This window comes from Leptodactylus fuscus, chromosome 7 (assembly GCF_031893055.1).
Source record: "Leptodactylus fuscus isolate aLepFus1 chromosome 7, aLepFus1.hap2, whole genome shotgun sequence".
NCBI classification, from domain to species: domain Eukaryota; kingdom Metazoa; phylum Chordata; class Amphibia; order Anura; family Leptodactylidae; genus Leptodactylus; species Leptodactylus fuscus.
Genome location: NC_134271.1, coordinates 126110001 through 126132396, shown reverse-complemented (window position 1 = coordinate 126132396; position 22396 = coordinate 126110001). Strand labels below are relative to the sequence as shown.

General features: G+C 43.4%; 1 protein-coding gene across 2 annotated transcripts in view; it reads right to left on the bottom strand.

The window, feature by feature from the left end:
• SEC23A (SEC23 homolog A, COPII component) overlaps positions 1-22396 on the bottom strand; it is a 61385-nt gene that overhangs the window by 32528 nt on the left and 6461 nt on the right. For both annotated transcript variants that reach the window (XM_075283052.1, XM_075283054.1), the window contains exons 2-12: positions 21856-22097; positions 18010-18067; positions 15908-15994; positions 14506-14742; positions 14088-14167; positions 13087-13231; positions 11869-12027; positions 10586-10701; positions 9117-9240; positions 6956-7036; positions 4557-4646 (exon numbers count right to left, since the gene is read on the bottom strand). In XM_075283052.1, the coding sequence (XP_075139153.1) occupies positions 4557-4646; positions 6956-7036; positions 9117-9240; positions 10586-10701; positions 11869-12027; positions 13087-13231; positions 14088-14167; positions 14506-14742; positions 15908-15994; positions 18010-18067; positions 21856-22076 (1398 nt within the window). In that variant the 5' untranslated portion in view covers positions 22077-22097. The remainder of the gene's footprint in view (positions 1-4556; positions 4647-6955; positions 7037-9116; positions 9241-10585; positions 10702-11868; positions 12028-13086; positions 13232-14087; positions 14168-14505; positions 14743-15907; positions 15995-18009; positions 18068-21855; positions 22098-22396) is intronic.

The following is a 22396-nucleotide window of genomic DNA, read 5'->3' as shown; positions in this document are numbered from 1 at the left end:
CAGCCGTGGTGTGAGTAGATCCTATATTTATGATGGGGCTTAATACGTATTTTTAGGCCCCATGATAAATATAGGATCTACTCACACCACTGTCTGTGATTGATCCATGAAGAAACAGAACAGGTCATTCCCTGGGCCATTTTCATGGATCCCTTAATAGATAAAATCTACGAGGGAGCCGTGAAAATGGGTATCCCTTTGAGCGTACCATGAAAAAAAAAAAAACAACACTTTTTCACAGCCAAGTGCACGGCACGGTCGAGTGAATAAGCTTTAAAGAGGATCTGTCAGCACTCCTGGCTTGTCTGGTTCAGTATATACTGTACATATAACTCTCTATAAAATCTCTCTTGTATCTCTGTGTTGTGCTGTTCCTCTGTTATTCCTACAAAAAAAATTGGAATAAATTGACAACTGGGGGCTACTATTTGTCAGAGGGGTGTGTCCACACATCACCTGCACCGATTCAGGGAAGAGCAATACCCAGTTGTCAATTATATTCATAAACTTCTAGTAGGAATAACACAATACAGATTGCAAGCTGAGCGCCGTACTTAGTCATCCCTGGCTGTTCTTACAAACTTGCTCCTCATTTTACATGGGGTAGTTGGGATGGAACAAAAAAAATATACAACCAGAGTACCGAAACCAGGGAGGGCTATTTAATGTCTGTCACCGGATGAGAGCAATGGAGCAGTGGAGCCCCCTCTGTCAGGCGTCTGTCTGCCTCCACACATGTAATAAAACATGATGGAAGCTTTCATTTTTTTTTTTTTATGTTACAGTCAATGAGAACAGATGCAGACAGAGGGATCCGTTGGTTTCATGCAGATAGGCCTCCATTGGTGTCCATTACTCTACTACTTTAGTGTTCTTTGCGGTCATGTCTGAATCATGTCGAAATTTTTTTAAAAAATTAATATATAGTTTTTCTTCACCTCTCTTTGTAGTATGCAAGACCTGCAGGCTGAAGACATAGTAGAATTAAAGCATCATTCCGACTCACTATATCTACATTTCGTAGCAGGAGTGACGTGAAAGTAGCGGCGGAGCGGCTCTGTGTACATTACCGACAATAGTGAATGCTGGGCATTACTGGATCTCTGTATATTATGCAGGGTGTAGAGTTATTTCTCATGTTTTCGTCTAAACCTATATTTATTGAATATCTCAGGCTGGATTCACATCTGCGCTTGGTTTCCATTGGGCCCACATTCCGCTTGAAGAATGCAGAAGACGGACTTTTCTCTCCACATTTCTCGGGTCAAAATCCAGTGGACTCCATTATAGTCTATGGGGTCCGTGGGTTTTTAAGCACATTGGGTTTCTGTTTTTCGGATCCCCCGAAGAACGGAAACCCGAGTGCAGGTGTGAAACTGGCATCAGCTAAATATAATGTGTACAATGCGTGTTACTAGAGAGTAACAGTGAACCACTGGATTATATATTGTACCTTTCATATAGATTATGGATTAATACTAGAGATGAGCGAACACTGTTCGGATCAGCCGTTCCGAACAGCACGCTCCCATAGAAATGAATGGAAGCACCTGGCACGGCGACCGGCCACCAGTGTATGTGCCAGATGCTTCCATTCATTTCTATGGGAGTGTGCTGTTCGGAATGGCTGATCCGAACAGTGTTCGCTCATCTCTAATTAATACATATTTATATCATATTTATAGCATTATATTTATTATAAAATGTTGGCAAATGTCTGTACATTTAAAGGGGTTTTCAGGGTTCACTAGTTGTGTGTGAAGTAATATAGACCCACCAACTGAGCGATTTAACTATAAGCCCCCATCGCCACTGTTGCCATGATGCTGCTAATAATAAGCCAGACGTGTTTTATAGGGTCGGTCTTAGTTGTTTAGTTGAATTGATCCCATTATACATACATTGGCGGGCTCTAGACCTGGCTCTCACTGTACATGCATGGTATATAGACAACTGCAGGGATTGCCAGTACATGAGCCCACTAATATACATGAGGAGAGCTGAGAGGGTATGCCCTTCATCAGGGTCAAGAAGTGATGCACTATGGGAATTGTACTCGGCTCCGTTGGCTGAATTGACACTCCTTGAACATGGAAGTGTACAACTAGATGTGCTCGACACCAATATTGGGTGCCGAGAAACAAAACGTACAAAAAGGTTGACAAACTGTATTTCTAAGAATATCTGATTTTACAAACAAGATTTTAATGTTTAAAGGGATCCTATCATTAAAACTCAGTTTTTTTTTCCTCACTAACACGTCGGACTAGCCTTAAGAAAGACTATTCTTCTCCTACCTTTAGATGTCTTCTCCACGCCACCGTTTGGTATAAATCCCATTTTCCGTCAGTATGCAAATGAGTTTTCTTGCAGCACAGGGGGCGTCCCCAATGCAACGAGAGAACTCTCCAGCGTCGCCTCCATCTTCTTCAGGAACATACTCTTCATGCGTCTTCTTCCAGTGCAGGCTTCAAGTTTCTTAGGCCTCGGGCCTAAAGCAAAGCCCCCAGTGCTGTGAGATAACTAATTTGCATACCAAAGAAAACCGGTATTTATACCGAACGGCGGCGCGGAGAAGACATCTAAAGGTAGGAGAAGAATAGCCTTTCTTAAGGCTATTCCGACTTGTTAGTGAGAAAAAAAAAACTGAGTTTTGATGATAGGATTCCATTAAACTCCCAGAAAACCCCTTTAACATAAATCTTATGAAGATGGTCATTTTACAAGTCTATGTTACTCTAGCCATAGACTCACTGATAAGTTGGTCAATTTTGCAATGAACTAAGGTGTGAAAATACAGATGTCTAAATAAACCCATCTATTAGACAGGACTGAGTTATTGTGCATTTGTAGCAGGGAAACCATGGGAAAAGTAAAGTGTAGAAATGAAATATAAGGATAAATGGGACAAAAATAAGGTGCATGGCTTGGAATAGCACACACAATTTGAATTTATAGCTCTTATGTTATTAGGAGGATCCACTGGGGGCAGGGTTTTTTTTCTCTCTTTCCAAAGGACTTGGAATTGAAAGGGGTTTTTCAGACCCCCGGTTGTTTTTGAAAATGAGGACCTATCCACAAAATAGGGACATCTGATCGTTACCGCACACCAATCAGCTGATCTGGATATCCCTAGGAGATGGAAGCTTTAGTGAAAGATAGAGCTAGAAACGTCTTATCTTCGTCACTGTATAGCGGAGGCGCTGGGGTAGTTCAGCTCTGCTCGTATAACTTTAATAGGCCCCATCCTTTAGGATAGCTTCTGGCGCTCAGAGACAATCACATCCCCTAATCCGTTTGGGGGTCTGGGTGTCAGAAACCTAGTATGAAAAAAAGACTGAGGCGGGGGGGGGGGGGGGGGGCGGTTAGAAAACCCCTTTGAATGTATTTCCTGTTCTCTCCTGGTTCCCGCCTTCATTCTATTTTCAAAGGGTTCCACATTTCCTATCTATACAGTATCTAGCTGGTCAATCAGGGGCGTAACTACCGGGGTAGCAGCTGCCACAGGGCCCGGGACATTAGGGGGCCCGGCAACAGCCACTACCGCTGCGTTTTTTTTTTTTTTTCTTAATAGGCCATTACTGGCTGGAGTTACTCCAGCCGGTAACGAGCCCTATTTACTTACCGATCCTGGCAGGGGCTGGGATCGGTAAGTGACACCACGGGACCCACAAACACTATAATTATACTCAGACGTCTTTTCAGACCCCCGACTATAATGATCAGAGGCACAGGAGAGGAAAGGGAACATAAAAAACTCTGTTACTTACCTCTCCGGGTAGGCATTGGGCCTACTTCAGTGATGTCCCTGATGTCACATGACCGGGGCCTGCATCCCGGGTCATGTGATGTCCCGGACGTCATTGAAGATGGCCGGCAGCACTGAGGAGTGCAGTGGAGCCAGGGAGAGGTAAGTAACAGTGTTTTTTTATGTTGGTATATCCCCCCTGGGTCTCCGATTATTATACTCTGGGGTCTATGGGGCATAATACTGTGTGCAGTGGCCACTATGGGGCATAAAAGTATGTGCAGGGGCCAAATGGGGCATAATGCTGTGCGTAGGGGCTGCTATGGGGAATAATAGAGCGCACAGGAATGCGGGGGGTTGTCGGTTGGTCGGGGGGGGGGGGCCCATGTCAAAAGTTCACCACGGAGCCCCGCCATTCCTAGTTACGCCACTGTGCTCAATGTCAATATGACTAATTAAAAAATACTGAGTTTTCTCATTTTTAAAGTTCTCACAGTCTAAGCTGCTGACATTACATATGTCGTAAATTACACACGATGCAAAACGTTGCCTTAGGCTAGTTTCACACGGTCAGTATTTGGTCAGTATTTTGCATCCAGAAGGTACCAGAACACGGAACAGATGCCCAGCTATACATTATACTTTACCTGTGTGTAGGTTCCACTGCTCAAACACTGACGCTAAATACTGATCACATACTGACAGTGTGAAAGTGGCCTAACCAGACAATTTTGGCAATAGATACTACATGAAAGTGTGTGCATATATAGACATTTGATACGTATATGCATAGGATACATTTTCTTACCTGGTTGACAACTTCAAAGTACACAGCCAGGGTTGTGTTAGGATTAAGGCCGCATATTTTCCACTGGCATGTTCCACCTGTACCAATTTCCTGGGGAAACAGATCACATTACTTACATAAACATTAGCCAGACAGAAATCAGAACTGATAAGACGCTGTGGTCAGTTACACATATTTCTGTATCCTAGGAAAATGCTCAGAAAATTTGCTCTAGAAAATATTTCCCTGAAATGAAGCTAGATGGAAATCATTACTGCTATGTGCTCGTATAACAGGATTTCTTGCTTTTTGTACCTCAGGGACGCGGCAATTTATTTTCATTTTTCCACCTCTAGGATCTAAGAGCTATTTTTTGTGAATGCACTTATAAGAGGGCTTGTTTTTTGCAGGATCAGTTACATTTTTAATGTTACCATTTTGGGGTTCCTTTCATTTTTAGCAATTCCATTGTTGTCTTTGGGCCATATTTTTACAGTGTTTTCATGACAAGCACCGCGGCCCCTTCAAACAGCTGGTAAGTGGGGACCCCGGATGAAAGACCACACCTGAGAAGGTGGTCTCTCCCTAAGGATAGACGTTATTCCCCACAATCTGGTCTCTCAGCCTCTCACTTAAACCAAATCAATTCTCTCTAGGCTGCGCTGATGATGTCCAAAGAGACAGAAACGGTGCCATCCGTAGCTGAGAAATTGATTTGGTTATAACCTCGCATCATGCAGCAAAGGCTTCTGGGAGGCCGGGCATGTTGTTCAGGGTGCTTGCTATAGAGGGCAGCATAACAGAGGCACTGTCTCCCTGTTTACATCTTGGGAGACAGATTTGCATATTCTTCCCATGTTCCTTTGCAGTGGAGCAACTATGGCTGTATAAGTCTCCACACACCTGAGAAGGTGGTCTCTCCCTAAGGATAGACGTTATCCCTACAATCTGTTAAGGAGGTGGGACTGTGGAGCGAGCAGATTTTGCCCTGCCGTGGCGATAGGTAGCAGGGCACTTGTCCAGGATGGTATGTCTATTCTCCATTTCCGTGATGTCACATGACATAACCCATTGCTGGAGCCGCTGACTCTAACTAGGGCTTATTTTTGGTGTAGGGGTTATATATAAAGAGTACTCTCAAAATTAAGCTAGGCCTTATTTTCAGGGCAGGGCTTATTTTTGGAGAAACAGTGTAGGAGTAAAAATACAGCTCCCCATTCTAATACAGAGAAACAACTACAGCATGGAGGACATCTTTACAGAGCAATGTATCTTTATAACCGCCCTGGAGAGGTGAGAGGTAAGACACTTACTAGAAGCAGCAGCAGTGTCTTGCTACAGTTCTTCTTTCTTGCTCCTCCCTGTCCTCTCAATAAAGGTCTATGGGAAGTAGCTGTAATCTGATTTTTAAATGTCAGTCCTCCCTGAGCTGAGCTCCAGAGAGGGAAGGGACTAGCTGCGATGATGTCTTCCATACACAGTACACAGAGAAGAAGAGATCCTGCTCCCTTTTCTCTGCCTAATACACAGAGGCAACTGCAGTATGGAGGACATCATACAGCATCAATCAGCAATGTATCTGTGAATCCAGCACTTGAGTTAGACAATAAAAAAAAACAAACTTACTAGAAGCAGCAGCAGTGTTTGTTTGTGTGTGTGTGTGTGTGTGTGTGTGTGCGCCTCTATAGCTGCTCCCTCCACCTCATCCCCTCTCCATAGACTTCTATGGGCAACAACTGTAACCTGATCTGTCAGTGAGATGATATTTTGTTGTCATTTCTGTCTCAAATTTTTACCAGGAAACAGAGATTGGGAATAGCTCTTTGTTAAAGGTGTCGTTCCCCCTTTGAGTTCCCTAAGGGTTCATTCACACAGGGCAATAGGGGGCGAATTTTGACAACGAATACACCTCAGAATCCGCCCCCTCACAATAGAGATCTATGTAGACCGCTAGCTTCCTCTTTTCCGTGAGCGGTATGTTCCCACTCGCGGAAAAAAGAAGCGAGCTGCCCTTTCTTCAGGCGGATTCCGTGGCTGATTCAGCCCGGCGTCCGCCTTGCGACAGCACCCTCCGGACTAGGCCCATTCATTTGAGCCTACTCCGGAGAAGGAAGCCGCGACAGTCGCATTTTGGTCCTATTCTGACGCGGTTTCCCGCATCAAAACCAGGACCAAAATTCGCGGCCCCGTGCCCTGAGTGAGCTAGGCCTCACAAGCTGATCACAGGTTACCCACTGCAGGGATCCTCCGTAATCACTGGTGGAGTCTGCAGCCCTACTACAGATGAAATGATGCATTACATAGATTTCGTGACTATGTCGTGTCTCCCAAAACAACAGATGCCCTCGAAGAAACCATATAAAAAAAAAATAATGACATAATCTTTTGTTATAAACAGGAAACACTTCTTAATAACTTACATTTTCAGAAACACAGGGTCCCTTAGCATTCAGAGACACACACGGTCCAATTGCACCTGAAATCTTGATTTCTCTTGAAGTCTACACAAGGAGGAAAAAAAAGACTACATAAGGAAAAGCTCTGCTATCGTTTCAGAAGTTTATTTTTTAATATATACGTGATGATATAGGTTAAGGAAGACACCAAAGGTATTTGTTAGCTAACGCTAGGTTCACACTACAGTTGCATCTCCGTTGTTTGAGTCAGTCAGGGGACCCAGAAAACAGAGAGCCAGATTGCCAAAACAGCAGTAACATACAGAGACTGGCTGACCACATTGAAGAAAAAACATAAAAGCAACACCATGGTGATTTTTTTGCTCATTCATCTAGGACAGCTTTTATGAGATAAGACATTGATGCAGGTACAGGAGGGGTCTTGGTACAACCCAAAAATGTTGGCTGAGTTGCTCCACACCAAACTCACTCCATCATGCCTTTATGGGTCTTGCTTTGTGTACTGGGGCATAGTCATGTTGAAACGGAAAAAGGGTCTTAAGATTGCCCTTCACTGGAATGAAGGCGCCTAGGCCAACCCATAGCCATGTCCAATATATCCCAAACTGGCATTAAATCATCACAAACCTCAAGTCTGCAGCTTTTTACCCCTCTCTCAAAATACTGGCATACAATTTGCCGGTTTTTGGAATTCCTCATTGAGTCAGAGCAGAGGGTTGGCAATTTTTATGTACTATGTGTCTCAGCATCCGTCTTCCCTGCTCTGTAACCTTACATAGTCTGCCTGCATTTCTCGGCTGAGCTGCTGTGGTTCCTGAAAACTTTTATGCCAATAAACTAGCGTACATTACCATAAATCCATCTCTAGAATAAACCTGTCCAGCCTGACCTGGCTCTAACCTGACTGTAACCGCACTAAGAAGACTTTCCTCAATGGTCAGGGTTACAAAAACAGCATAGCTACTCTGTTTCCGTAAGCCTGATTATCGACGACAATCTTCTCAGTGAGGTCCTGATCAGGTACAGGACAGTGGTTGTGGGGCCCAAAGCTGGCACCCACATCTATCACTTATTTATGGCATATTTGGTGGCAAAACCCCTTCACAGATGCACCTAGATATAGAAGACCTTGAGCAGATTCAAAGCCAAACCACTATTATAATATAAGGAATGGGAGTATTGCAGTACCCACAAAGACTATCAAATGATAGAACCCAAACGAAACATAGTCCCCAAAATAAATTCAGATCCACACCCTTAAATTCAAACCCAGATGAATTTATTATGATGAGACCCCAGAGTTAACCCTAGCCTTGTACTTTTAAGGAGAATGTTCCTTACAGCCCATTAATGACGCTTATCTGTAAGGCCTGCCCCTCTGACACTAGTGCCAAAACCAGAGGCACCAATATCTCTGGCACTGGGGAACACAGTGTGCTGAATTCAGTGCACGGTCAGCTTTCTAGGTGTATAGGTCACCGCTGAGGTCCGATGGCATGAAAGGTCCTCTTTAAATCCCTGACTAGATGGCAAAATTAAATTTAGAAAAAAGGTTTTACAAAAAAATAAATTAGACCTTGGACCAATCCCCAAAATTAATTGAGACAAGGCCCAAAGACTAGGCCAAAGTCAGACCCCATCATTTGCTTACCACTTGTTTTTCACGTATAGGAGCTGCCACACTAGGTCCTGATCATGTCCATCACCACGGCCTTGTGTTTAGTGCTTGATATGTTAGGATCTAGTGTGGGGGTGCTCAGGTCAATAGGAATGAGGAGTGGGAAGTGATTTTGAGTGTTTTCCTCTGTTTAGTACTATCGCTATTTGTAATACTGTGCCCACAAGTATTATACTGCATAATAGTAGGAATAGGAGCAGTAATATAACTATTAGAATCTCTATCGTAATCAAGACCTTACACGTAAGTGCTAATATAGTGTAACAACCAGCACCATTACCTCCTCCCTGATATTTGACATACATGTATGCCAAAGTGAAGCTAGTACATGAAGTGGACTCAGAAAAGGAGCCCATTCCATTAACAGCGGGTGCTGGCACAATAAACTGCAATGCAAAAGAATTGCTGTGTATTGTACAAGTGATCAGGCGCTCACATAATCAATCCCCTTAGCAAACAACAGGTTTTAACCTAATTAATATTTACCTTAATTTCCAAAGTACCACCGAATGCCATCTTGAAGTTGCCCTGTGTCTCCTTAGTGAAAACCCTCTGGAAAGTTTGCTTGAAAAGAGACGTGTTAAAAGAGTCTCCCATTACCATGTATCCACTGGAAAAAAAAAAGGTAAGTTTCAGTATCCCCTTATGTTTAGGTGAATTAATGTCCAATACTTACACTGATTTGACAGTATAAACCCAGCTCCTATGGACTTTACCAAGGACTATTACCATGTCTTAAACCACAGGAGCGGTGAAACAGGCTTGAGGCTAGCTGAATGCATAGTGGTGGTAAATTGTCCCCGTTTTTAAGATTGGTGGTCAGACCCCCACTGATCAGATACTTATCGTCTATCATATGGGTAGAGGATAAATATTCTTTGTAATAGTTTAGGTAAAATAGTTACTGTGTTAATATGACTGCAGACCCGGACTTTGGTGTTTTTCATGGTCGTGTGTCATTCAGAGGCTCCTAAGGCGTAGCAGTGGGCACAACATGGTACATCAATCTTATCCATAGTTTATATCGAATGGTGTCACATACTGAAACATTTATAGCATATCCACAGGATAAACCATAAATTTCTAAGAAATTTGGTTGCTGAAACATCAAAATGGAAGACTGTAGCAGGCATGTGCAGCCACCTTGTCTCCTCTGTGCAGTGTAAGTAGGGGACCCTCTTATGCCTACAGGTAGAAATGCCCGTCATTATACATTTATGGTATATACAGTACTGACTACGGTATATACCATTAAGTCACAGTTGGAAACCCTCACAGATCAGGACAGGTTGTGAGCCTCTGCTAAAAAGTGCCATTCTTAAGGTGGTCAAACATCTTAGACAGCTGCCAGGCAAATACTCATTCAGCCGGCAGCTATTCCTAAACCCCCATACATGTGCATACTCGGCTGAGGTCATGTCTTTGTTTTATTCTCTGCCACAGTGAATTCACAAATATCCATACGGAACAATATAGTTCTTCGCTAAAGATTCTTGAGGACTTCAGAGACACAGCCAAAAATATAGACACGATACAAGCGGTCAGTCATTCTAGAGGTTGTGCCCAGTTTACAATAGGATAGCGGATATGTTGTAAATAGATGGGGTCTGAGCATGAGAACAGGGGTCACTTGTACCCATCTGAATAGAGCGGCAGGTGCATGGCTGCTCCATTCATTGCTATGGCACAGAGTTTAATGGAGCGGCAGTGCACCTGCATGATAGCAACGTCAATAACATGGTTGTACTAGGGAACCCCGTCCTGTGTAGAGGGAATCATTTAAAAACTTGGCATATGCCTTTCAATCTGATTTACTATTAATGGCTTGTAATGGTAGAAAAAGAATTAGACATTTTGTTTGCTTGCTCCAAGTCAGAGCAGTGCTTCATTACATTGGATTTAGCAGCAATACTAAAACAATCTATTCCATGTAACCTATTGCACATATTGCTTACCCGGTATAATTCGGACAACATTTCATTTCCAAGAGTCCAGTCTGATCCAGCGCACAAGCATAGATGTCTATCACATGGCCAGAAGCAGCTGCCCGGTTTGCAAGACCCTCAAAATGCTGCAAAAGTTTATATATTAGTGTGTGTATATAGTAAAAGTTAATGTAGCACAACAAATATGGACATACATCATTAGGATACCTCTATGCAAACTAGAATTACCCCTACAAATAATGGTTTAACAAAAACCACACACATAACAATAAACTGTTCACACAGTAAACACTCTAGATACAAATAATATACTAAATATTACAGAATGCTGCCATCTAGTGGCAACTTAATAGTAATTGTTTGACTTTTAGCAGGGGTGTGACAGCTCAGACGGGCAGGGATGTTTTGTCCCTTCTTCTCTGCACTCTCTACACTGAAATTAATGGAGTGGCACAAGACCACACAAACCCCCCATTGGTCTTGTGGACAGAGCATAATGCTAGCCCAGATTTTATTTCCTAATCCATTAAGGACGCAGGCAATTTTGGAATTTTTCCCTTTTTTGTTCTATGATGACCGTAAATTTTTATTTTGATCTTGGTAGTAGTACATGGCCTGGCCGAAAAAAGGTGCATATTTCAAATGAACAATTTTAAGGTGTTTACATAACACTTTTCTTCCTGCCCTACATCAACTGAAAGGTGCCCCGGGCTTTGTGCCAGGAAGTCATAGTCAAGGCGGCACGGTGGTTGTCACAGGGGAATTGTAGCTGACAAAAAGGACATTGTGGTGGTTGTAGAGGTAAGTTGTGGCTTAAAACCAAGGAGTCTCGGTAGCAAACTCTGCAAAAACATCCTAACAGGCACAAGTCTACATGCTGGTGTAAACCAGGCGGAGAAGACAGGACTGGAATCAGAGATGACGTAATTTGTGAGTCATTGGATCTGTTGTTTGCTCTCTGATTTCTCCTGATCAGTAATAACTCATATAGACTAAAATAAGACAGATTTTTATGGTGTAAAAGTCTATGCAGTGCTATTAAGTATTAGGCAGCACAACCTTGCTCCCACATCCTTTAAAACCAAATCCCACAATGTAACCACTGCCGCAGGGGGTAGAACTGGTTACACTGTGATTGCTCACATTCATCAAGTCTCTCCAAGTACCTCGGAGTCCACCTAACAATTACTTTGGGTGGCATAAAGCATCACGTAACCATCTCTACATCCATCCAGGTACCATCCACATGCAAGCATTTTGTAACACGTCTGAAAGAATACTTAAACCCTTACCTTGGTAGCTTTCTTTACATACTTTGCATTATCTTTTTCAATATCATGCCAAGACCGAATGGGAATCTTAAGCTCATCACCAACTACCATTCCAGGTCCTTGAGTGGACGGCCCTCCAATGAACATCATAATTCTAGCCCCGGTGTTAGGAAACGTACACTGTATGAAGAGACAATGCTGGTTAAGAAGATGCAGCCTATTCACACATCCTTGACCGACTTGCTGGTTTTGGCAGGGTCAGCTGTCTACTGTATGTGTATAGGGGTGTCCTGATTCTTCCAGGACAGATGATGTAATGAGATAAAAGAATCAGACATGTTAAACATGTTTTCCAGATTACATATCCTTAGAATAGGGCATCAATTAAAGATCAGGATGGACACCGTGGCCACCGGCTGATCAGCTCTCTAAAACTGTTGCAGTGCAATGTTGTATGCGTGTGTGCAGCAGCTGTGCCTGGTATTGCAGCTCAGCCCCATTAACTTGAATGGAACTCAACTACAATTAGGCCATGTGACCAATGAACATGAAATCACAAGGACTGAGATGTGGAAGCGGCTCTCATGCTTCAGGCAGCTAATCCGCAGGGTTCCCACGTGTTCGATCTCCATGGCTCTTCAATTGGTAACTTATCCTAATGTCACTGGATGACTCGAATGATAACACCCAGTTGACAATTTATATACACCGTAAATTTAAGCTCTATTCACACTATTGATATTCAAGGCCAAATACTATCGGTGATCTGTGAAAAAATACAGCATGCTCTACTTTTTGATCAATCGGAAGCGCGGCTCCATTTCACAGATCCCGCTCTACCATTGAAAGCCAGTGGGGAATATTATTCATTTTACGGCAGATATCTGTTATAAAAAAGGTACAAATCTTGGAATTGTGCAACAACCTGGCATTGATATGGAACACCTAAGATCATTTATGGCAGTTTAATGGCTCAAATGATCAGTGAAATTTACGCCGGCTACACAAACTGACAGCATGGCCCGGTAGAACGGCTGTACCTTCTGGCACAAAGACTGGCATACTGAATAAGTCTCAGCGAGCCCACAAAAATAACAGATGACACACTGGTGCTGACCTGACCATGAAAAAAACATGGCTGAGAAAAAAAACAAAACGCGGTCATGTTAACATAGCCATGTATTTCTGGGCTGCAGCTATTCATTAATAAGGATTGTATAAAATGCCATCAATACTGACCTCAAGAAGCCCAACTGCAATGGAAAGGGCAACGCCTGATGATCTCAGAGGTCTCTTTCCTTGGGTCACAGGCCATGGATCTCGCTGAAGCTCTCCTAAAAGGTCTGTAAGGTTCATGTCAATTTTCTGCACAGGTTGCAAAAACCTATAAAACAAATATAACCCATATATTTATTTCAGTTCATGAAAAGTTTCGAAAACAATAGAAGTTCTGCTAAACTCAGACATTATAGGTTTATTTAAACACCAAAGGCAATGTTTATCTGAAACAAAATTCATGGTAGAGTCCCCAGGTTACGCCACAGACTTCTCAAGATTTGCTATTTGCACTGCCAGAAGCTGACCGGTCCTATTCATGTGGCTACACGATGCAGTTTCTGCAGATTCATTTCAATTCCAAACATTTCAATTCTGTTGTCGGCTGGTACTTAAAATCTGTAAAATTGAAAAATCTGCGTGGTCTGATCTGAACTATAGTGAAGATTCCCTATGAAAGTAATGGGATCCAGAATACCCCAGAGTCCAGAATGTTGTCAATCATTCATAAGAACTTGCCATTAGATAAAAAGATTTTATATTAAATGTAGGACTTTTTTTCCCAACACTTATCCTGTATACACAGGGCAGGGGATAAGTATCTGATTGATGTTGGTCCAATCACTGGGACCCCCAGCGATTACGAAAACAGGGACTCACAAGTGATCCCGATGCGTTTGCAACATAAACAGTCAAATAAATATATTTAAAAAAAAAAAAAAGTGAAACTTTATATAACACTAAACAAATCCCCCTCTGGAACAGAGCTGCAGTAACTGTACTGGGCCACTATATAGGGTACAGCCATCTGCTTCTGTCTCTGTGCAATATATAGCGCCAGGAGTGGAAACAGCACAGAACAGCAGATCCATGGAAGCGCTGGCTGTCAGATATTTACGGCCTATCCTAAGGATAAGCCATAAATATAATCCTGAAAAACCCCTCTACCAAATGAGTGTACGTACCTATTAGAGGGAGGAGGTTGTTGGACTTGAGGTCCACGTCCTTGCTGTGCTGCAGGAGCTTTTGTAAGGGATAACATTTCCTAAAATAAAGCCGTATATTAGTATATATACATAATTTTCAGATATACAAAACACCTAGGACTCCTAGTTCTCAGTATGCATTATTAAAGGGGTCTTCACATCTTAGACATTAATGATACATCTAGATGTAATGCCATATGTTTCCTTAGGTGAAACCTGTATATATTTCCAGACAAGGTCTCCCATCCTTCCTAGTAAAGTGGTCAATGAATACAAGTTGGCAGTGAGGACAGGTAATGTATGGTAAAAGAAGGAAATGTGTTTTGTTTTGTTTTTTAATTAAAAGCTTATCATGCCTAAATAAGGAAAAAGAAACAGGAAAGGAACAGGAACTTACCTGTAACTGCTTAGCGGTAAGATCTTTTGTTCCACGGAAGACATAGCTCTTGGAAATGCCTTCACACCCCAGTTCATGGACATGCACCATTCGGCCAAAGGTGATGAGCCCCACCAGGGCTGTAGGGGGCAGCAGGCTTAGTGACATTTGCATTGACTCCTTCAGAGCCTGTAGGTCTTCATCCTCCATGCATGTGTCCACTACATAAAGAAAGATCAGCGGCATCTGAGGACCCCGCTGTGGAAGAAACAAAAATGAGGCCGTCAGTACTTTGTGAGCATTATCAGGATAAGCGGCTGTTCACACCACACACTTTTAGCATGCATTTAGCCTGTAATGGCACAACACCCAATACACACACTAAACGTGTCCATGGACTTAGATATAGCCTGACTGATATGAAAAGGGAGTCCTACTGGCCAACATCTAGCCAGTATAGTTAAAAAATAGGATAGTGTCATAATCTATTATTTTCCATTCCTTGGTATCCAGTACACATATTAATGGATGCCATAGCAGGATATGGATGACAGGCGCCACAGTATATATCCTCGGATACCTCCTGTTGTGGGAGAATGGAAGAAGGTCATGAAGCACAGAGAACTGGTCTGACATGCTGCTCGTTGATACCCAAAAAATACAGTAGAAGTCCTCTACACCTGAGTGCAGAGGTCCAAAGACCTGTAGGTAAGGGGCACACTCTTGCAAATCTGCTGCCACTATCTCCACGGTGCATCTCCAAAGCAGATGGAGTCTCTGGACAGAGCATCAGGATTCACATGAGAAATCGCAGTGCTTATTCCTTCCCAATCATATCTATATACGATAACTGTCCATAGATAGGAGGGTGCTTCACTGGAGCTCCCCACAGCTTCTGGGTGCAAGCGCCACCTCGGCAACTAGCCACCAGGGAGGACCCGATGCTGCAGCATGAGGCAGAAGCAGCAGTATCAGGAGGATGGGAACATTGCCTAATACCCCACCAGAGCAGTATATGTCCTTGTGAAATATCAGACAGTGGCATCTGTATATAGCTATATGTATATAGAGGATGTATACAGTGGAGCACACTGCAGCCCTCAGTCAGAGGTATAAGTCAGAAGTCCTGACATATCACGTCATACAAACTGCATTGGATGTATAGGTACAGTCCCTTATCTGAATACATATCCTATATCCCATCTCCCGGGGGATACAAAGTGGTTGTACACTTTTCAACAGCTTTGGTCAGACACTTGTTTGTCTGATAGAATTCCTCTAGGATGAACCAAGTGTATGAATTATGAATGGGAAGAAGGCCGTAAGCTGCGCTGGAAATGCTCTCCGCTAAGAACAAGAGAAAAATTCAACCTGCCCAATATTAATACTGAATACGACAAGTAATACCTCCGAACCATCTTACCTGGACCACATATTCAATGCTTGAGAACTGTGGAAGAAGTTCTGCCGGTTGGTTCATTTCAGAAATGCCAGCATAGGTTGGTGGAAACTGGGAACGATAAGAATGTAGATTATAGAAACTTGTCCTGGAATAAATAAAAAAAATTATACTGTGCGTAGGTGAATTTTCTGACATGTTCACTAGATTTACTTTGTAACTATTAAGTCAGGGGTGTAACTACCGGGGTAGCGGCTGCCACAGGGCCCGGGACATTAGGGGGCCCGGTGACAGCCACTATCGCTGCGTTTTTTTTTTTTCTTAATAGGCCATTAACTCCAGCTGGTAACGGGCCCTATTTACTTACAGATCCTGGCAGGGGCTGGGATCGGTAAATGACGCTGCGGGCCCCACAAACACTATTATTATACTTTTCAGACACCCGAGTATAATGATCGGAGACCCGGGAGAGGTAAGAGAACATAAAAAACAGTGTTACTTACCTCTCTGGGTTCCAGACAGGCTTCGGGCCTACTTCAGTGACGTCCCTGACATCACATGACCGGGGCCTGCGTCCCAGGGTCATGTGACATCCCGGACGTCATTGAACATGGCCGACACCACTGAGGCCTTCAGCGGAGTCAGGGATAGGCAAGTAACAGTGTTTTTTATGTTTGTATCCCCCTCGGGCTCCGATTATTATACTCTGGGGTTTGAAAAGACCCCAGAGTATAATAATTGTTCATGGGTGTCCACAATGGGGCAATAATACTGTGTGCAGGGGTCACTATGGGGCATAATACTGTGTGCAGGGGTCACTATGGGACATAATACTGTGTGCAGGGGTCACTATGGGGATAATACTGTGTGCAGTGGGCCACTATGGGGCGTAATAGTGTGTGCAGGAATGGGGTGGTCGGGGGTCGTCGGTATCGGTCAAAAGTTCGCCACGGGGCCCCATTTCTCATTACGCCACTGTATAAAGTGCATTTTCTGCTTGCATAGCTGGTTATACTGTACGATTGCACTTACATGCACTACATGGTCCTGCACTTCTGGTGTACAAAGCAGAGTACAGTAATACTGGAGGGAACATTGTGGCCAGTGGAACTACAGACAGGCACTGTGGTTGGTACGGTTATAGGGGGGACTGTGACTACGTTATGGGGGCACTGTTGCGGTCAATGTTCTATTTTAAGTAACTTTAGAGTTTTTTCTAGTAGAAATATACACAGTACTTGGCAGTCTGTCAGCTCTATGGACTTTGAATGGAGTGACAGCACATCAGCTTAAACTCTGTTCTATTAGAGGGATTGTTACACAATCACAACCTTTCACCTACCTATAAGACATATATACACAGTGATAAGTGTCTGATCACTGGGAAACTCCTACTGATCACAAGAATGTTCTGCATCCCTCACATGAATGAAGTGACACTTACATATGGTCGCAGTTGTTCCGTTCAAGATGGAGAAAGCCAAGTACAGCTCTTAGCTACTGTATCTTTGCCAATCCCATAAACTTCACATGGAGTGGTAGTGTGTATACACAACCACTACTGTCTACCAATGGGGAACACAGCATGTGAGATGGCACACTGTAGGCAAAGTGATACACTGAGTTCTGCCTAGTTCAGGGACTTTGGGGGTGGTACATGACTCGGGACTCCTTGAATCCCTGTGCCATGCCCCAGCTGATCCGAAGCCGAACTACACATAACACAATGTATCGGTTTTCCCGAAAGTATTTCTTTTATCTTTATTGTAGCCGTCGTAGTCCAATCTGGGATATGGCCTTCAGAAGAGAAACTGTGCACAGCAGCCTTGGCCAAGATTCACACCATCAAGCTTTGCCCTTGAAACTGAGCCTGTGTGAGTGCTGGATTTCCTTGCCTTAGTAATATCTTGGGGGACGAAGTTAGGAGTCTCTGCCTCCCAGTGACATACTATCCCATACTGCAATCAATGTGAAACAGTATGTTAGTGGGAGGAAGGGTCTACTAGTATTACAGATAACCATACTGCTAGGAATCCATCTACCTGCATGATGTGCAGGCCGGTAAACCCGGCGAACACATGGCCAAAACTGGGTTGTGTGAATCTTGGCTTACTAACTAGTCTCACCTGATTTCGCTGGTAACAGAAATTGCATGCCCACAGCTTGGCCCGATAATCCACTTGGCTGCAAAACAGCAGAAGTTACAAGACGTGATCAATATGGGAAAATATAGTACAAGTTAAAAGGCAAACAGACCCGAGCATCAAATATTCTGTACACTATGTATATCTATTATTACCCATGTATATTCTTAAGGACACAGGCAATTTTTACCTTTAAGACAAAGCCACGTTTTTCCAATCTGACGTGTCATTTTATGCAGTAATACTTTTGGAACGCTTCTACTTATCTGTGTAATTCTGTGGTTTTTGTTTGCTTTTTTTTTAGACACCAAAAACACGCTCATTATATGATGTTCCAGTGAGGTGCTGAGATGCCAGAACAATCCCAGGCACAGTGCAAGAAACAAGTTCAGCGGCAGGCCAGCATGAGAGTTGCCAAAACGCTGGAGCCTGCGGATCATCAACGCCAAGAACACGTTCATTAATATGGTGTCCCAGCGAGCTGCTGAGATGCCGGAACAATCACAGGCACGGTATGAGGAACAAGTTCAGCAACAGGACAGCTTAAGATCTGCCGCTGCCGATGGAGCAGGCAAACCATCGACGACGGCAATTTTCTAAATACAGGTGGCTCATCGACGCCAACAACACGCAGACAAAGTCGTGGGCAGAGGCTAGTAATATAATAAATGTGTTCTCAGGACCTAAGGAACAATATTATAGTGTTTGGTCGATTATTCAGTCACGTAGAGATTGTGACTTCTCAGAGAGGCCAGCATCTCAGAAATCTGTATCACCAAGAACGCAAGACTAGACAAGCCTTAGCGTACGGGATTATTCCAGGTATGTCAGCACAGTCTTACCACTAGTAAGAGGACTTCAAAGGAAGCCGCCACATTGTACACGCAGTATAATCCGCAGACTGCATGTTATATAGCAGGAGCGGAGGAAACTAACATGTAGGTATGAGAGGAAGAATGCAGCAGAACTAATTTTTTTTTCTAGGTCATTTTTTTCACCCTGCACCTATTCCCCCAATATACGGTGCACAAGTTTTAGGCAGGTGAAGAGAAAAAAAAACAAAACGTTGTAAAGTAAGCTTTCAGAATTAGACGTATATATAACAACGCACTTTTGCTGTTTTGGGTATATTTACTTTTTTGGCTATTGATGTTACATTGGTAAATAATGCAGCCCAGTGATCGCTTTTTATGGTCTAAATATTTTAATAGTTCCCCTATTGTTAGCTCAACTGCGCATATTATAATAATAATTCAATTAATACGCAGTGCTAGGATGGATTTATAGCCTATTTACCGTTAATATCTGTGCATGCTCATATAGTCATGCATACCTTTATTTTTTGGTGTCAAAATTATGCAATAAAATTGATTTTCTATATTTCATGTGTCTAATACACATATACACTCACCGGCCACTTTATTAGGTACACCATGCTAGTAACGGGTTGGACCCCCTTTTGCCTTCAGAACTGCCTCAATTCTTCGTGGCATAGATTCAACAAGGTGCTGGAAGCATTCCTCAGAGATTTTGGTCCATATTGACATGATGGCATCACACAGTTGCCGCAGATTTGTCGGCTGCACATCCATGATGCGAATCTCCCGTTCCACCACATCCCAAAGATGCTCTATTGGATTGAGATCTGGTGACTGTGGAGGCCATTGGAGTACAGTGAACTCATTGTCATGTTCAAGAAACCAGTCTGAGATGATTCCAGCTTTATGACATGGCATTGCATTATCCTGCTGAAAGTAGCCATCAGATGTTGGGTACATTGTGGTCATAAAGGGATAGACATGGTCAGCAACAATACTCAGGTAGGCTTTGGCGTTGCAACGATGCTCAATTGGTACCAAGGGGCCCAAAGAGTGCCAAGAAAATATTCCCCACACCATGACACCACCACCACCAGCCTGAACCGTTGATACAAGGCAGGATGGATCCATGCTTTCATGTTGTTGACGCCAAATTCTGACCCTACCATCCGAATGTCGCAGCAGAAATCGAGACTCATCAGACCAGGCAACGTTTTTCCAATCTTCAATTGTCCAATTTCGATGAGCTTGTGCAAATTGTAGCCTCAGTTTCCTGTTCTTAGCTGAAAGGAGTGGCACCCGGTGTGGTCTTCTGCTGCTGTAGCCCATCTGCCTCAAAGTTCGATGTACTGTGCGGCGTTCAGAGATGCTCTTCTGACTACCTTGGTTGTAACGGGTGGCTATTTGAGTCACTGTTGCCTTTCTATCAGCTCGAACCAGTCTGGCCATTCTCCTCTGACCTCTGGCATCAACAACGCATTTCCGCCCACAGAACTGCCGCTCACTGGATGTTTTTTCTTTTTCGGACCATTCTCTGTAAACCCTAGAGATGGTTGTGCGTGAAAAACCCAGTAGATCAGCAGTTTCTGAAATACTCAGACCAGCCCTTCTGGCACCAACAACCATGCCACGTTCAAAGGCACTCAAATCACCTTTCTTCCCCATACTGATGCTCGGTTTGAACTGCAGGAGATTGTCTTGACCATGTCTACATGCCTAAATGCACTGAGTTGCCGCCATGTGATTGGCTGATTAGAAATTAAGTGTTAACGAGCAGTTGGACAGGTGTACCTAATAAAGTGGCCGGTGAGTGTATATCCGTCACTATATCCATGTAGGTTATGTGTTTTTTGGAAATTGATATAATTATTCATATATTTTTTTTGCTTGGAAGTAGGAGAATTGTATCTCACGATCATCCAGTCTGTCTGGGCTACATGAAGCAAAGAAATATTGGAGCAAGCCTATATCCACAGAAGATCTGTACTTAGTTCTGTCTACCGCCCAACCTGTGCTCTCCGCTCACTCAATGACCTAACACTTACATCCTCTATTATCAGAACCTCGCACGCTCGTATACAAGACTTCTCCTGAGCTGCACCACTTCTCTGGAATGCTCTACCCCGGACAATCAGATTAACTCCCAATTTCTACAGCTTCAAACGAACTAAAGACGCATCTCTTCAGACAGGCCTATCACAATGTCTAACGTAAACCCTTAACCCTCCTCTGTCCCCGCTCCCACATTACCCCACATGATATGATTTCATGTCAGGATAACTTTATAGGTCCAAGCTCCATCCACATGTTACAGGACACGACTGGTGACGGCTCATAAAGTCTTATGTTTGTGTAATGACAGTCACCTCTATTACAAAAGTGTCTGACCTCTGTATAAGTAATACCGCCCCTGCTACCTCTTGTGTCACCCCCTCTACCTCATAGATGGTAAGCTCTTGCGAGCAGGGCCCTCACTCTCAATGTGTGAAATGAAGTTCTTTGTAATGTATCTTTCTGTCTGTATTTGAACCCTACAAATTGTACAGCCCTGCGGAATATGTTGGTGCTATATAAATAAAATTTATTATTATTATTATTAGTTCTCCAAGATGGCGGGAGCAACCTCCGTGCCGAGTTCTTTCAAAAACTGTGTATAAGTACCGAGAAGAACTGATGGAAGGCAAAGGTCACACCAAATATTAACGGTATTAGATTTATATTTTCTTCATTCACTTAATTTCTTTTTGTGTTCTGCCAAGATGTTGCCATCTCAGACACAAGACTCCATATTAGGAGCAAAATTCCCTTCTGTCCCCATATATTGTAATAAGAATAACTCCCTGGCTCGACAGGCACAGACCCATCTCCTGAAATCTCGTATATACAACTTCTGATATCATGCCTACGACACCCAATTTTGTTCAATAAACAAGTCACTGTATAGAAGTAAAATTATCATTTTATTCTGTACTAACCCACCAAAAAGAACCTAAACATCAGGAAAACTTACCAAAGGGGATTAAGAACAGCTCGGCAAGTGGTTCTGCTGCACAGGACAGGCTCATACTGAATTGGGGGCAGGTCCGGCCTCTCCTTGAGTGGTGTAAAGAGAGAGGCTACTGGTACCACCATTCGGGTGGCCTCCAGGCGACTTGATGGCCATACGTTCCAGCTAAAACGGACTCCATCCCGGTCTTCATTTTGCTGAATAAACTCCAGGAAGGTTGCCATTGTGAAGTGTCCACACGAAACCTGAAACACAGGAATACATGTTTAAGTCTCTTAGAATAGGCAAGTGTGGATCCTACATTGTTACATAAAGACTGCAGGTTATAGTGTATTGATCAGTAAAGGTCTTGGGGTGATCCCATCTTTGCTTTACTGACATCACACAGGCCATAATATATCATCAGGAGTCAGCTCTGATCTCATCTCAAGGCCGAGGTCAATGTATTTCACTTGCTGGAGCCATGCTAGGCCCCGTGGCTCTTCAGAGGAGCCGCGCCAGGCCCCGTGGCCCTTCAGAGGAGCCGCGCCAGGCCCCAGGGCCT